This window comes from Pantherophis guttatus, chromosome 11, assembly GCF_059756535.1.
Source record: "Pantherophis guttatus breed Tessera chromosome 11, ASM5975653v1, whole genome shotgun sequence".
In the NCBI taxonomy this organism is placed as follows: domain Eukaryota; kingdom Metazoa; phylum Chordata; class Lepidosauria; order Squamata; family Colubridae; genus Pantherophis; species Pantherophis guttatus.
Window position 1 is genome coordinate 1,698,680 of NC_142073.1, and position 16,870 is coordinate 1,715,549.

The 16,870-nt window shown below is 47.8% G+C and overlaps 1 protein-coding gene across 2 annotated transcripts; it reads left to right on the forward strand.

Moving 5' to 3' along the window:
- Positions 1 to 4,010: 4,010 nt before the first annotated feature.
- KLHDC4 (kelch domain containing 4) lies at positions 4,011 to 15,387 on the forward strand. 2 transcript variants are annotated; one of them, XM_034426593.3, is made up of 12 exons: positions 4,011 to 4,939; positions 5,542 to 5,633; positions 5,793 to 5,871; positions 7,178 to 7,276; positions 7,698 to 7,834; positions 8,139 to 8,231; positions 8,876 to 9,035; positions 9,596 to 9,665; positions 9,872 to 10,080; positions 10,507 to 10,930; positions 13,054 to 13,173; positions 14,607 to 15,387. In XM_034426593.3, exons 1-12 carry the CDS (start codon positions 4,841 to 4,843, stop codon positions 14,777 to 14,779), a joined length of 1,755 nt encoding a protein of 584 aa, XP_034282484.2. In that variant the 5' UTR covers positions 4,011 to 4,840; the 3' UTR covers positions 14,780 to 15,387. The 2 variants fall into 2 exon arrangements, with proteins under 2 accessions (XP_034282484.2, XP_034282485.2); XM_034426594.2 differs by having other exon boundaries at positions 4,187 to 4,939; positions 5,793 to 5,848.
- Positions 15,388 to 16,870: the final 1,483 nt, after the last annotated feature.

Below are 16,870 nucleotides of genomic sequence, written 5' to 3' on the forward strand. Positions count from 1 at the left end.
CCAGTTTTCTTATCCATAACCAACCACCATGCCTGAACATCTCCAGAGGGACCTGAGGAATGGAGGCATCTGCTGTGCCTACGTGCCTTCTACTGAAGCCCTTGTCTTCCTGGAGAAGAACCGATGACAGTGCTTGCAGCTCCTGCTACGTGTGCAGCTCAGACTCCCTTCTCTCACAATCAACAGAGATGATTATCTTACCCTTGTTTTAGGCATACCTGTCCTTGGCTAAGATGTGTCCATGCTTTGAGGACATTGTTTGGGTTTGTTTAGCTTGGCCCCGTTGAGTGTTGTGCTCTCCAGAAAGCACTCAATTGAGCCCAGTGCGATCACAAATGGCTCCTTTCTCCGGGAGCCAAAGAAAACACAAATGTCAAAAGATAAAAGCTGCCGGGCACGTTATAAATATCCCATCTGCAGGAAAGCAGATCAAGATAAGAGGCCAAGCAGAGCCCGGTCTTGAAAGCACTTCCTCCTCCCCAATTCTGGTTATGCACACTTGTTTGCATGCCGTTCCCAGCCACCCACCTTACATAAGAAAATATCGCAAGTATGCAGACCCCTCCTGTTGGAAAGGCACACGGACACCTTGAACTGCCTGCGTATAATTGCATCTTCTTTTCTTAGGAATCATATTTATTTCTGGGAATTGCACCCCACCAGATCCTTATCCTTATTCTGGGAACCTTTTTAGTTGTTTAGTAATGGGATGCTGTGTGTTTTATGCTGCTGCTGATGAAGCATCTTCTCCAAACTCTGTCCCATCTCCCCTGGCGTAAAAATTAAGCCCCCGCCCCGATGGCTGCTCCGGTACAAGTTCAGGCCGGGGAGCGCATGAGGCAAGACTGTGCAGCACGGCTGGGGCCGACTGCCAGAGGCACGGCGTGGGCCCCGAGAGGTGCTCAGACATGGCTTTGGCTGCAATGTTGCATCATGAATCCCGCTCAGCACATCACCGCTGTAATCCTAGCTGTAGAAGAAGGTAGCGTGTTGGGAAGGTGAGACCCAAACTGCAGAAAGAGGAGATTTACAGGTATGGTGAGGGATGGCGAGATCTTGAAGAAAGTCCAAGGTCTTTGCTGTGGGGCAGGCTTTGAAAATGATGGTGGACCACCTCCTGCAAGAACCATCTGCTGCTTCTAATTCTTGGCTCTTCCCTCTCCACCCAGGTCCCCACCTGCAGGTCCAACACCTGCAGTTCTTCTCATGCTAGTCTCTTTATCAACGGGTAAATCTGTTTGATGGCCACATCCTGCTCTCATTGTTCCCAGGTAGCAGAGTGAGCAAATGTAGGCGGAGAGGTGCCATCGAATTGCCAATCCCTCCTCCCAGGTGAAGTGGGCAATATTTCTGCAGTTTCTTTTGTCTCCCTCTGGTATAGTGTTGTCACCAGTTTAATTCCACTGGACACATGGAAGATAATGGACAGAGGCCTCTGCATGAATGTAAAAATCTGTCAATGCCTCCGTTTTCCATCAGCCTCCAAAGGGATTACAGGCTAAAGGCAGTCCACATCCAAAGACTGCAGCCGTAGAGAAGTGGGCTTCTCTGTGAATGAGACAAGACAAGAATAAGGGTCCCCAACCCCTGGCTGCGGCATGCCAGAAACTGGGTGGCACAAACAAGCGAGGCCCCACCCACAGGATGAAGGCAGCATATGAAACCATGCCCTCTCCAGTCCATGGAAAAATCTCTCCACGGAACCGGTCCCTGGTGCCCAAAAGGTTTGGGGGCCGCTGCTGTAGAGGTTCCTCACTAGGATCTCCTGGTGTCCTCCAAGCACTGCTGTGCCAAAAGGACATCGAAGAGGCTTTCTCTCACTTCAGCAGCAACAGGATGGTTGTAGATGCTGTATCACTCAAGGGGAAATCCAGGGCTTTAAACACACACTGTTGGGAGTTGAGGAGCTTCCAAACGGATTGATTTGTTGTTAAAACAAAAACACTCTCTGAAAATAAGCCCATGTAGTAACAGCCCAAAGACTCGGCTGTCTCCAGGAAAATCCTTTCAACCCTCCCCAACCAGGACGTTCTCCAGAGGTATGGACTTCGACTCCCAGAATCCCTGGCTATGAATTCTGGGAGTTGGAATCCCAAGCTCCATCAGGCTTAGGCCGGCCGGCCTGTTGTCTTCTCCTGAAGATGGCCCATGCTTTGATGGTTCTGCCTTGTGGACAAGGGTTGAAAGTAGTGGTTTTCAAAGCTCCCCCAATAACTAGGAACAGTCTCGGTATATGGTGCTGATTTTTTACTAATGCAATCTTGCTGCTTTTTTATTCTTATAAATAATTTTGGGGGGTTAAAAAAAACAGTACAAAATAATGAATGTGTGCACGGGAGCAGAAGGAAGCTACAAAGCAATGCAATTTCACAGCCTGATGAGCTCCTTTGGATTGGTTGATGATGGCTGGTAGGACAGTTAAACCCCTTTCACAGATATTTCACTAGCACTGCAGTTTCTCTCCTGCTTTTTAAAACAGGAAAGAGGACTGCAGAGACAGGGAATCCAGTACAGACGATACTTTAGGAAATGATCAGGAAAAGAATCTTCAGATAATGATCCTCCAAGGCTGGAAATAATGTATTACAAGTGTGAACATCTACAGAAGGATATTCCTTATGTATTGCTTAATGCGCAAGTATTAATACACGGGAGATTTTTAAGAAGAAACACGACTGCTATTTGCCCAGAATGATTTAGGGTCCCCTGCCTGAGCAGAGGGTTGGACTAGAAGACCTCCAACTTGCAGGCTCCAAGGTCCCTTCCAACTCTGTTATTCTAGGTTATTCATGAAATCCTGTTTGTTCCAGTGATCCATAGCTGATCTAGATCAGGGATCCCCAACCTGGGCAACTTTAAGACTTATGGACTTCAACTCCCAGAATTCTTCAGCCAGCCAGCAGGGTATCCAACCTGCAGCATGGCTGGCTGAGGAATTTTGGGAGTTGAAGTCCATAAGTCTTAAGGTTGCCAAGGTTGGGGACCTCTGATTTAAATTATTCTGTACTCGTTAGATCTATTCCATTTTCTTTCCCTCCAGGAATTTAAGAAAGAGCGTTTTCTTCATCTTATCTGCACAACAACTCCCTTTGTGAGGTAGGAGGAGCTAAGAAAGAGACAGGGAGACCCACTTCTTCTTAATTTCCGTGGCTGAGATGGATCTGAATCTGGCTCACCCCAGTCCAGGTCCAACACCTCAGTTGCTCCATCACCGTGACTTCCCATTGAGAGAGAGATGGATGGGCAACAGGGAAGCTAAGGTGAGACCCAACAGACTGTTGGGACTCTGCCTTAATGCCCAGTTCTCGGGGCAAGATGAGGGTGCGGTTCAGAATGGGTTGTGGGTCTTTCATTGAACAGTTTGGGGCTCTGCGGATTTTCTATGTCCTTAAAATTCACTTAATTCCCCAAAGCATCTCAGAGCAACTCATCCTGTCCTTTCAGATTGGAACACGGGGAACAGGGAGTTGGAGAAGGATGGCTGGTGGACGTAAGCCTTCCCACCGCCTGCCGTGAGAAAGCAAATGGAAACAACTCCTAAAGTTCCCCCAGAATAAGTTAGAAAACCAGAATCCTTGTATCCAGGGGAAGGGAAATACACAAGGAGTCTAATTGTGTCCTAGTAGGGATTTTAGAGCCGAGGCAATTTGAGAGGAGTTAACCCAGGAAGAAGCAGTGAAGTTTTGCTACCTGGAGAACCTCTTGATGAAGGCGAGGAGAGGTTTTGGGGTGGAAAGGGCTCAGGAACAGGTCTTGGCCGGCTCCCCAGTGGGGTCAGGCCCATTCTCCATCCCATAGAAATGCAGACCAGACATCCTGGCATGATGCAACTTTTTGGCTGCTCTTGCACCATCCTCTCAGCGATGGGATGGGCAACCAGAGCTTCTAAACCAGGCTGTGATGGTTGCACTGGGATAAGCTGCCCGTCTGTTGCACAAGACTGCCACCTGGTGGCGATTGACAGCCCCTGCAGCTGCAGCAGCTCATCACATCGCAGCCAAAATTGCATCAGCTGCATGTTTGCAAAAGGAGGGACTCCTGCGTGTGTGTGAGTGTGTGTGTGTGTGTGTGTGTGCTTCACCCAAAAACTCAAAACCCTCCTGCAGTTTTTTTTCTTCTTTTTACTAAAGAGTAGGATTTATTTAATTACTGGATCTTGCATTTGAGGCTTCCAACCAGCACCAGAGGGTTAGGAAAAGGAGGTTTCTGGATGGCTGTGTGGTTGTAGAGTGAGTGGGGGGCTTTTTCCAAGGGAGGGGTCCTTGGTGCTCTCTGAGCTTGGTTGTTTTCTTTCTAGACATTTCATTATCTAACTAGGTAACCTGATCAGTGCTAGGAGTGGGTGGGTTTTTCAGAGAGGAGGAGGACGACTGCCATGGAATTGCTCTAGAATTTGCCTGCTTTTGTGCAGAATTTTGTGCAACTACAAGCACAGACGCAAAAGAGTTTGGTGTTCTCTGAGCTTGGCTGTTTTCTTGCAGATGTTTCATGACCCAAACTGGGCGACGTCATCGGTGCCAGTGTGGCTAGCGCTGGCATTTGGGACATAAAATATCTGCAAGGAAACCACCAAATCCTGAGCCACCAAGATTCTCCCTTATTGATTTTTCCAAATGCTGTTTCTTTTCTTTTTTTTGGCAAGGCTGCGTCAAGCGCTCCCTTCCGCCCTTGCAAAGCAGCCTCCCTCCCGCAGATGGCAACCCTTTTGCAGGCTCGGCCTCTCCACCCCCTGGTTCTTTTCGCTGGCAGGAAATGCCCCGGGAACAGGAAAGGCCGGGGCTGCCATGTGAGCGACGCCTGCAGCTTCCCTGGCCGGGCACAGCTGCCCTGACTTGCCAAGATGGGCAAGAAAAATAAGAAGGAGAAGAAGGCCAAGGGGGCCGAGAAGACGGCGGCCAAGATGGAGAAGAAAGTCTCCAAGCGGACCAAGAAAGAGGAGGTGATTAGGAGGGTGCTGGGGCTGCAGGGGCTTTTCCAGCTGCAGGGCAGGCAGGAATTCAGCAGGTCCAGACTCCCCCACCATCTCTCTCCTGCAGGAGGGTCCCTGCCTGCCCTCCCCCAGCACAATTCCTCTGTGCAATCCAAGAGATCGGATTAGTGCAAGGGAAGGGTAGGAGCAGTGAGTTAGTGCAACAGTAGATTTGTGCAAGAGAAGGAAATGTGCAACAGTGAAAAAGAAGAAGAGAAAAATGGATGTGTAATTTGTAATGAATTTGTCAGTTGGAAAGAGCAGCATGGAAAGAAAGCAGGATGTGACCTTAGAGATGGTAAAATGTTAACATATTTATAACCACGTTTAAGGAGATTGGAAGGCGTTTCTTTATACTTTTTTTCTTTTTCGCTGATTTCTTCTCCCGCTATGCGCTATTTTTCTCTTTTTCTGCTCCGTCTCTTTTCAGTATCCGTTTTGATCTCGTTAAAATCTCTTTCGCCAAAGTTATACGCACACACAAAACCTATGTTTTCACGTATGCATGAAAGATTGGGGGGGGCACACGTCTCCCTTTTTGTTGCAAAACCAAGCTGTTTCTCGAACTGCAGGAGGACCTGGAGGCGCTGATCGCCCAATTCCAGTCTCTGGATGCCGCAAAGACGCAGGTGCTGGAGACCCCCTGCGCCCCTCCCTCCCCAAGGTGAGCGTGGAAACGCCAAGGTTATCTGGGCAGTTGGGAAAGTTTGGCCTCAAAATGTTTTGTGCACCCCTTCAATCCCCAGTGAAAAGCTGCTAGTCCTCATGAACTCTGTTCCCTGAAATCTTGGTTTGCTTAGCCTTTTTTCCTCTTGGTTCCCAGGCTCAACGCCTCTCTCTCCGCCCACCCCGAGAAAGACGAGCTCATCCTGTTCGGAGGTGAATATTTCAATGGCCAAAAAGTAAAGTATTCCTTTTTTTCTCTCTCTTTCTCTCTCTCTCTCTTCCCTTCTCTCACCCAGCTTCACTTTTAAATCTTCCAGAAATTGCATGTCGAATTTTGATAATTTTAAGGAATTGCAGAGCCCAAAATGGATCCAGCACTGATCGATATGGGTAGTTCTCAACGTATGACCACGATTGAGCCTAAAATTTCTGTTGCTAAATGAGATTTTGGTTAAGTGGGCTTTATCCAGGGGCAAATAGAACGATGGGGGAAAGGGTTTTACTAAAATCTGTTGACTGAATGGATTTCTCATCGGTAGCCCTTCATTTTTAATTGCTAATTTTATCGGTTTTGATTCTGTCGGCTGCCTTCAGGAGCTTCTCTGAGCAGAAAAAAGGGGATATAATTCAAATCAATAAATGTAAATAATGCATATAGGGCTGAAAATGTTCTTTCCCTTCTGCTTCTTGTAGCAATTGATTTCATGGTCAAGTCATCAAAGTTTATTTGGCAGGAAATGTAAAGCAGATGTGGGAGAACTTCATCCCATAGCAGAGGGGTCTTCAAATCTGGCTGCTTTAAGGCTTGTGGACTTCAACTCCCAGAATTCCTCATACTGGCTGAGGAATTCTGGGAGCTGAAGTCCACAATTTTTAAAGGAGCCAAGTTTAGAGAACCAACTGCTGTGGAGACCATGAATCCGAATGGCCTCAAGATGGAGCTTCAGCCTTTCTTCTCACCTTCTTCTCCAGACACCCAATATTCTTGTGGAAGGAAATGTGGGAGGCTGATGGCCTGATCTTGCTCTGATGAGTCGAGTACCAGCTATCTGGAGCAGGGGTCTCCAACCTTGGCAACTTTCAAGACTTGTGGACTTCAACAAAGCTGGCTCAGGAATTGTGGGAATTGAAGTCCACAAGTCTTAAAGTTGCCAAGGTTGGAGACCCCTGTTCTGGAGGACCTCAGTTGAAGGGAGCTTGCGTTTGGCTTCTGAATTCCTGGCCTTGGGATGGCCACTTTTCTCCTCTGGAGCAGGGGAGGAAGTGGCCCTCAGCATCACAGCAGCTTGGAGAATTTGCAATTGTTTTATTAAAATAAGGGCCTGTTTAGGGTTGACCTGGTACCATGTGCTGATCTGGATACTGAAGCAGCTAGAGCCGCCCAAGGAATTTAATGATTTCCAAGAGTTGGGAAGCTAGAAAATGCTGGCTGGGTTGTCATTTTGAGATATCAAGTTGTGCAGTAAAATAGGCCTTTCTTGGAAGATCTCCACTTCTAGCAAAGCCCTCCTCCTCCTCCTCCTCCTTTGATGTCTCCCGTAGACCCTCCTCTACAACGAGCTCTTCGTTTACAACATCCGGAAGGACAGCTGGGCTAAAATCGATATTCCGAGTCCTCCGCCTCGGCGCTGTGCTCACCAGGTATGGTGGTTGGGACAGTCTGGGATTAGGATCACCCACTGTGCTAAGCAAGGATGGGCCTTGTTTCATAATAGTATAGATTGATGAAGGAATATAGTTAACGTAGCTGCTTCTCCAGAAAAGATGGTTCTGTAAATGCATGTGGACGTCCTCCCTCCCATTTCTAACCTTTCTCTTCTCTTCTCTTCCTTCCTTCAATTCTCCCTTTCTCCCTCCCTTCTCCCTCTATACCTCCCTCCCTCCCTCCCTCCCTTTTGTCTCTTCTTCCTCCCTCCCTCCCTCCCTTTTCTACCTCTTACCTACCTAGCTAGCATGAGCACAGGGGTTCAACCCAGCGTGGTCAGAATGATTAAGAGAAAACCTTGGGTTTTGCATGTCAGAAAGGAGACAGACGCTGCCCTCTCTCTCTTTTGTCTGGCAGGCTGTGGTTGTTGCTCAGGGTGGCGGACAACTCTGGCTGTTCGGTGGGGAATTTGCTTCTCCGGATGGGGAGCAGTTCTACCACTACAAAGACCTCTGGGTCTTGCATTTGGCCAGCAGGACCTGGGAGCAAGTCAAGTAAGTAAAGAGAGTTCTGGAAGGACCCACTGTTGGTGCCCTCCACCCCCGGGGAGAACAGGGAATGTCAGAATTGGCGTGGTGTCCCTCCCTGCAGCCCCGAGACATGCTCAGGTCTCTGGAAGTCCATTGTTGCTTTCTAGAAGTGGCCATTCCTTTCTTGCCTTGGCTTTCAGAGGAACAACTTGGGCCGGAAGGGGAAGGGGGACAAAGGGGTAGCTTACAAGAAGGGGACAAGCTGGAGGAGCACCATGACCCACTGAAGAAATCAGAGGGGCTGCTGAATCCCCTTCTTTGATTTCAGAGCTTCAGGAGGGCCCTCTGGGCGGAGTGGACACCGGATGGCGGTCAGTAAGAGGCAACTCATTGTCTTTGGAGGCTTCCATGAAAGTAGCCGGTGAGTCTGCTCCGCTGTCCATTTTTTTGGGGGGGGGGAGGGTTATTTTGCCTCCACTCAGCCCAGGATGCCTCCTGTCCTTCCCTTGAAGATGCTTCCATTAAGCACAAAGGAATCAGGGCAGATGGAGGAAGAGGTGGTGGTCCAGATTTTGACTCCTTCACTCTGCTATCTTCACCGGGCTTTCCCTGGAGGAGCATATTCTGATGTTGATGATGATGACCTCTAAGCAGTGGGCAGCCAAAAACTGTTCAGCCCCCACTTTCGTTCAAAGGAGGAGCTGAGCTTCACTCATTTAAGGGCAATCTTTATTGGTCCTTTTTTTCAAATGCTGAGTGCTTATGCTTTATTTATCGTGGTTACTTAACTTGAGTGCTTCTCTAGGCAGAAAGTTCAGGTAGAGGGGATAGAAGTCAACCTACGGACAGCTCATGTAATCTGGAACGTGGGGCTGCCTAGGACAAGGAGGTGGGTCGCCAAGAGAAATCAGAAGGAATTCTAGAACAGATGGAAGGTTGGGGGGCCAGGCCTGCACCCTTGTTGCTTATGCTGTTGTGGGAGGCGGTTCTCTGTCTCTGCTGGAGATCTGTTGCCAACTCAACTCTGCCTTCCATCACTTGTGTCTGATGCTTTTGATCAACTAGAGATTACATCTACTACAACGATGTCCATGCTTTCAACCTGGACACCTTTGCTTGGTCTAAGCTGGCTCCTTCTGGGATCGCCCCGGCCCCGAGGTCAGGTTGCCATCTGGCTTCAACACCTGAGGGCCACCTCATGGTCTATGGAGGCTACTCCAAACAGGTCAGGGTCATCTTTTGCTATTAGGGTTGGTATGAGTCGCTGGTCTTTTAAGACTAGAAGTTGTTCAAAGTGGTTTGGAGCATGTTTGAAAGGGACCAGAACGAGGGCCTTCTCTGCAACATGTGTAGATTCAGGGGCTTCACAAAAGCTGCTATTAGGTGCTGTGGATCAGCCTGTGGTCCTCCACTGTTGCTAGATTGGCCTTCCCACCTTCCTTCACCTTGGCAGGCATTGCTGGATATTATGGTTCAGCAACTTCTGGAGGACCTCTTTCCCAGCCCTGCTTCTCAGTAAGGAATGGATGAAGTATTTGCAGGCTCTAAGTCCCCCTAGGAAAATATTTGGGAATATTTCCACACAATAGAAATTTGGGGAAAGTCCCTGGAAATCTCACTGGTCAAAGATCCTGACCCTTTGCTCTTGTAGGTGAAGTCATAAAACAAGGGCTTAGAAGGATTGTGCATGATTCATAAGGAAGATTTGTGGAAATAATTCCTTGTTGATAGCTTGGTTCTACTTCCATAATATGATTCCATAATGCAGCTGCTTTCCTTGTGCAGCGAATTAAGAAAGACGTTGACAAAGGGACCCTCCATACGGATATGTTCCTCCTGAGTGCTGAAGGCTTGGGTAAGTGCAGACCTTCTGTCCTTGCTGAATCCTTTGCTATGCTGAGAGTTGAATGGGGGAGGGGTGTCTTCTACGGCAGTGAAGGCTTCTCACGAGTATAGGCCCTCCTCATGTCCCCCAAAGCCTGAAGTTTAAGAAGTTTCCCTATTATTATGCTTTTCATTCATCTCCCACTTTTCTTGTTCTGTTTTTTCTATCTTTGACAGAAAAATGGACTTGGAGCAGGGTGAGTCCTTCTGGTGTGAAGCCAACACCCAGATCTGGCTTCTCGGTGGCCCTGGGGCCCGGCAACCGCTCTCTTCTCTTTGGTGGGGTCCATGATGAAGAAGAGGAGGAACGTCTAGAAGGAGACTTCTTCAACGATATTTATTTCTACGATCTGGCAAAGAATCGGTGGTTTCTTGGACAATTAAAGGTTTGTGGCAAAATCTCATACAGTGAGGTTTTTCTCCCTCTGTTCTCTTGATCTCCATCTCCAATTACTCTAGTTCAAGGATCTCCAACCTTGGCAACTTTAAGACTTGTGGACTTCAACTCTCAGAATTCCTCAGCCAACACAGTTTTAAATTGCCACGGGTTGGAGACTTCTGCTCTCAGCTTCCATTTTCAATGGAGGAGAAAAATACTGGTTTATTGAGTTGTCATTTCAAATTTGAAATGGAAGCTGAGGATTTGGGGGTCGGTTTTGGAGACTCCTGGAAACCTAAAAGCAGTCAAGGCAAATGACTGTGGCATCTTAGAAGAAGAGTGGTGGTGGTGCTCCCAGAAGTTCTGTAGAACATCTCTTGTACTTGGGTTGGATTTTCATGTTCTTCTGGTACATGCTTGTCTCCATCACTAGGGATTGAAGTCCGACAAAAAGAGAAGAAGACGAGGCGCAGCGAAAGGGGAGCCCCATCAGGCTGGTGGTGGAGGGGATGAGGTGGAAGGACAGCCTCCCCCTGGACCTGTGGAGATTGTCAAGGAGGTGGTGGCAGAAGATGGGACTGTGATGATTGTCAAGCAGCTGATCTCAGCTCCCCAAGGGAAGTCAACGGAGTCACCAGAGTCGGAAGGAGAAGACGATGACGGGGGGAATGAAGCCTCCAACCCTCCAGTGGAGCCCTGCCCGCGTTCAAATGCCATGCTGGCAGTGAAGCATGGGGTCCTCTACCTCTATGGGGGGATGTTTGAGGTGGGAGACCGCCAGTTCACTCTCAATGACCTCTACGCCCTCGACCTCCACAAAATGGAAGAGTGGAAGGTCCTTGTGGAGATGGACCCAAGTGAGTTAGGACCTTCCTGGTCTCCGTCTGCTTTTGGGCTTTGTCTCACCTCATTCTCTGTACCTTCAGATGTCTTCATTTCTTCTCTTCCTTTCTTTTTAAAAGGGGAAAAACACCCTCAAAGATGTTTAGCTTTTACTACAGTCGAAGAGAAGTTTGTAGAAAAAAATATCTGATGAGATTCTGGAACTTGGGAAGATTGGACAACGTTTCTAGGATCAGGAATCTGAATTTTGGGGATTTCTTTCCCTTCCCTCCGAGAAAGCAGAGACAAAATTACACACCTGACTTTCTGCACACTGGTTTAAGTGGCATAAAGTCTGGGATTGCCAAATTTTGCTTCTTACTCAGAATCCAGAATTCTCACTGATCCACAGAATCCGCCCAAATGATTTCTCCACCTGCTGGAATACATAACTAGCATGTGACCAAGAAAGCTAGTCCAGAATCCTTCTCGATCCACTAGATTTCCTTGCTGAATGCTGTGGCCCTCTCCAGAAAGCTTCCAGCATTCCCCAAAAGCTGGGTTAGAGGGGTCTTTGTTGCACAGAATGTATACAATCACATCATAGCAGTTGCTCTTAATTTTGTTTTTGCTTTTGGGTTCAAGCCTTGTGATTAGTACTTTTGTGCTTTAATTCCTTCCCCCCACCTGCGAAGCATCTTCTCTTCTTGCTGAAACGGCCCATTCCAAGGTGGCTTCAGAAGCACAGGGCAACTTGCGTCTCTTACCAGCCTACTTCTGTTGTCACCAGGCCAAGGAAGTTCTAGTTCTGGGTGAAGCACCATCTGTATTAGACCACTGAAAGGGGCCGGGGGTGGAGGAGGTTGTCCATCGGCAAGCAACACGTGAAGCCCGATTTAGATTTCCTGAATTCTTGGCTTGGAAGATGTTCCTCAAGAGCTGAAAGGCAGCGGGGTTTAATTCTATCCCAGCTCTCACGTTAATCTGAGACAAAAGCTTATTTGGACCGACGCAGAGACAGGTGATGGGAACTGTGGCTGAGGGTACCGTCGTGCCGAGGGCTCTGAATAGATGTCACCAACTGGCCAGCGCAAGAGCAGCTAATTTTGGCCGGGCTTAATCCCTGGAAGGACGCCTTCACCGAGCCTTGGCCTTGCTTGATCTTGGGTCCTGAACTTTTTTTTTTTGTTGTTAATCCTAGTAGGGGCTGCTTAGTGCTTTCTCTTCTCTTAATATGGGCTGGAAATACTTTAAACCTTCCTTTCGGTCGCTGGAATCCGTGTGTGTGTGTGGGGAGGATTTTTAATGAAATCCTGAAGTTTCACAAGGGATTCTCTCTATTTTTACCTAAATCTGAGCTTTTTTCGCCCAGGAACAGTCCAGCCATCATAGACTGGTCCAGACAGATTTCAGAAGAACTGGGGATACTCCAGGGATACAGGGTCTTCTCTGGATCTTCAGGCTTTGAGGAAGTTATTATTGCTGTACAATTCAAGCACTATTCACCCCCTTCGGAATCAAACAGCCCAGCCTCAGGTTGACCTCGGCATCTTTCCTACTAATTTGGAAGGCACTGTCTGCCCTTTAAGGCAGAGTCTCCAACCTTGGCAACTCTAAGTCTGGCGGACTTCAACTCCCAGAATTCTTTGCTGGCTGAGGAATTCTGGGAGTTGAAGTCCACCAGGCTTAAGGTTGCCAAGGTTGAAGACTCCTGCTTTACAGGCTAACACATTTTTTATTTATTTATTTATTAATTTAATTTGTATACCGCCCTTCTCCCGGAAGGGACTCAGGGCGGTGAACAGCCAAAATTAAAAAACATACAAATGCAAAAGTTAAGATAATTAAAAGAATTAAATCATTGGCTACCCAAATTTAAAACCCCAAATCCATAAAATTTAAAATCCCAATTAAAAACCATTTAGGCTAGGCCGGCTTGATGAAATAAAAACGTCTTCAGGGCTTTACGGAAGGTCCGGAGGTCCGGGATCAATCGTATTCCAGGAGGCAGCTCATGGAGGACTGATGGTAATTTCAGGACGGAAAAGTTCTTAACAAGTAGTGTTAATTTTGAATGTTCTTCTGCATGCAAGGATCATGTATTTGCATGTGTGTGTTCCTGTGTAAACATTTATGTGTTTATGTTCTGCTGTGGCAGAAGCTCAGGAATGGCTTGAAGAATCAGAGTCGGATGAAGATGTGGAAGGTGCCGAAGGAGGAGAGGAGGAAGAGGAGGAGGAGGAAGAGGACTCTGATGAGGAGGAGAGTGGAGAGGATGGTAAGGCCACCAAAAAACCCTGGACAGGATTCAGTTCCTCAAAGCCTTTGGGTGTTTGCTTCCCATGAGTGGCTCTCGTGGGTCATAGCTGTGTGGGGATTCTTTGGTGAGTAGTGGAGAAGACCAGGGCTCCCCAACTGGACGTTCTCCAGAAGCTCCATTGACACTTCAATTCCAGGCAGTTAATTCGGAGCCTTAGTATTTCTTGGAGAGTAGCAGGTTGGAGAACGTGGGGTTTTGGTCTTTCAAATCTATTTTATAAAGAAACGGCTTTTGAAACCTATTGCTGAATGTTTGAAAGATTCTTTTACATAATTCAGCTGAATTGCTGTCTAGAATTCAGCATTGCCATCCAGACGATCTGCCTTTACCTTTCTTCAGTAGCATAAAGCAGGGGTCACCAACCTTCGGACCTCAGGGACCACTAAATTCATAATTTAAAATCCCGCAGACCACTATTATGATCTGCCTAATGACCGGCCGGGTGGTCATGTGACTGGGTGGGCATGGCCAACTCGATGTCATTCACGTCGAGGGGCGCTGCGCCGGCCTCTACTCGCCCCTCCCCTCCCAGCCACTCCTCCCCTTCCCGCCCAGGCTCCTTAGGGCCCCAACAGGAAGCAGTTGTTGGAGCTAAGCAGCTTCCACGAGAAAGAGTTGGCGATATTGGATCTGACAGAGAAGGAGCCTCAGCACAAGCACCTCACTGAGGACTAGGAGCATAGGCGTTCCAAGCAGAGGGAAGACCTGGGGAAGGCCAGGCACCGGTGCTGGAGGCTCAGCGGTCTGAGATGGTCAGCCAGTTCCAGGCCATGATGCAGCCCCACTGGAACGAGGCCCTTCGGCTCTTCGCCACCAGCGGCGCTTCCCTCCAGCCTTTGCCCAAAGCCCCGCACCAGGAGGCTGAAGCAGACCCCAAGTCGGAATTTCTGCCCTCCTCCGACCCACACAAAAAGACCCCGAGGGTGGAGACTCTGCAGCAACACAAACATTCATTGCATGTATCCATCCCAGGGGCCGTAGTTTGATTTAGTGCAATATAAAAAATGCAAATAATTTTTCTGCGGACCACCAAAATTTTCTCGCAGGCCACCAGTGGTTCATGGACCACCAGTTGGTGACCGCTGCCATAAAGGAATAGTCCTGAGTTCCTAGATGTTCTCTAAAGGTCCTTCAAAATATCAGAGAAAGGAACGTCTTCCTCCATAGCCCAGTTGTGCCTTCCCTACCTACAATTTGTATCTCCCCCCACCCCCCCTCTTCAATGTAAATTAGATAAATAGCTGGATAATTAGACCAAAGCCTATGAATATTCATGCAGGTGAGGGCTGCCCTTGAGTCTAGTAGATCCAAAAGAGAAAATAGGACATCATCAGTGGGACCACTGCTTTCTAGTCTGTTCTCCACTGACCACTTGCTTTTTCTTCCTTCAGACAAGGAACATCCAGCTGTGCAACAGGATGAAAGATTTGCCGACTACCTGTCCAGGACAGAGCAGTACTGGGTGAATCTGGCCCGCCAGAACCTGGGCCCTGATGCCAAAGAGAAGAAGACGGTGAAGGTGGGGCAGGCCATGGCAAAGGCGTTCTATGAAGGCGCCACCTAGGCGAGGCTTACAAGGACTAGGGCCAAGTGGTTGCGTCTGGCCAATCCTGACCTCCACAAGGCAGGATCTGACTTGGCAGTTGATTGCTTAGAAGGCCTGTGTTGAATAAGTTACTTCACTCAAGGATTTGAGAGCAAAGTAACTTGACATACGCTGAGAAAATCCGACGTTGTTCTTGATAGACGTAAGCCAAGCCAAGGCTTTGAGGGACAGGCTTTCTGTGGGGTTTAGTCCTTTACAGGCAGGGAGGGGGATCTTTACAAGGTTCAGGGTCTCCAGGAAGATCCATCTCCCAATGTTCTTGTGTTGGGAAGCTAGCTCTGTCAAGAGAGCCACTGTTATTCCGGCTTCTCCTGAGGACTTCTGGGTTGTGGTAGTGTGTCGGTGCTGAATGGCTGGAGGATTTGCTGAGGGCCCTGTGGGTGTACGGTTGCGCTCGAAGAGAAAGCCATATGTACGAAGAAAACAGGAAAGGTTTTGAGAGCGAGCGGCTGGAATAACACCTTGAATGTTTAATAGAAGCCACATCTCACATGGATGCAGTCATGAGGCTGGAAGCTGGAGTTTGCCTTTTTAAGAGTGTTTACCAATAAAAATGCTTTTGCTGATGAGGGCGGCATTTTTATTTAACAAATCATGTATCTGAGCAGGATGTATCAAGTCCTTGCGCTTCTCTCTGCACTATCATTAGTGCTGCTGAAAAAGTCAGCTTGTGTGGGGTAAATGTGCGGTGGACTGAGTTTTCTCATCTCTTCGTTTAGCAGCACATCAATAAGCAGATTGTGGTTACGGGTGGGGGCCTTTAGTAGAGGAAAGGGACTTGTAGCCTGGAGCTCTTTCTGTGTGTAATTCTAACCCTCTTACAATCTTTTTTTTTTTTTAAACTGGAGACCTTCCAGAAGTTGGCCTCCAAATCCTGTCGGCCCCAACTCACACGGCTAATAGTAAATGATGGGAAGGGTAGTTTAACAGCGTCAAGGTCAAAAGCTCACGTGTTTGCTTTCTGTACCCAAGAGAGAATAAAGGAAAACAGATCAATAGCAACCTTTCTCAACTGCTTCTCTGCATGTACCTTGGCATCCAAGACCCATAATTCACAGCCAACAGATCTGAAAGATCTTGACTATTTTGCTGGGTGGTTAAGCCATTATCTTCCAGATGTTGACCAACGGCAGTGCCTGGCAACATCTGCCAACATAGATAATTGGAAAAGATGGAGATGATTTGAACACGATCAGGAGGGTCACGCTTGGCCCACCATGGCTCTTGATAATTGCACTGGGTCTTAAGTAAGGGTCAAGTTGCACTTCCCTCACTGCACACAATGCAGGGCCACGATGCCATTTTTGGATTGGTGGGAAAGGCATGGGAATTCAGCTGCATGTTTTCCAGGCCACCCTCAGCTGTTGACCAGACCTCTTCAATCCAGCTTTGCAAGGTCAACTTGGGCTGCAAAGCTACTCAGATGCATCCTTCTCCTTCGCTGAAACTTAGGGATGAAGCCGTGGGTTTGTCTTGTGTCTGTGAATGATTTTTTTTTAAGTGATGTATTAAATCAGGGATGTCCAACCTTGGCAACATTAAAACTCGTGGGCCAACTTCCCAGAATACCCTAGCTAGCCTACCACGGAAGTAGTATAAGCCAATCATCCAGTTGGAAGCCTGGTCAACTTTCCCAGCTGGACAAAAACCAGATGGGGGACAGAAGATCTTTTCGGTTTATGCAACAGAACTGGGACACCCTCCAGGTATGGTCAAAAAAGTCAACATGGCAGCCAAGAGTGCAAACAAAGCTGTGTCCTAAAGGAGGGAAGTGGACTTTGTTTTTTCTTTGAAGATGTTTTGCTTCTCATCCAAGAAGCTTCTTCAGCTCTGACGGGATGGAGGGGAATGGAAGGATTTATATTCCTTCCATTATATATTTATATATATATAATGTAAATATAAATATTTATATTTATATTTATATTTATATTCCTTGCAGACTTATATTCATTTGCATCCTTTTAGAGTCATTGAGGCCACCTGGAGGTTTATCTGTGTCTTCAGGGTCACTGGAGTGGTGCTCCCGATTCCCATAGTCTGCAATTT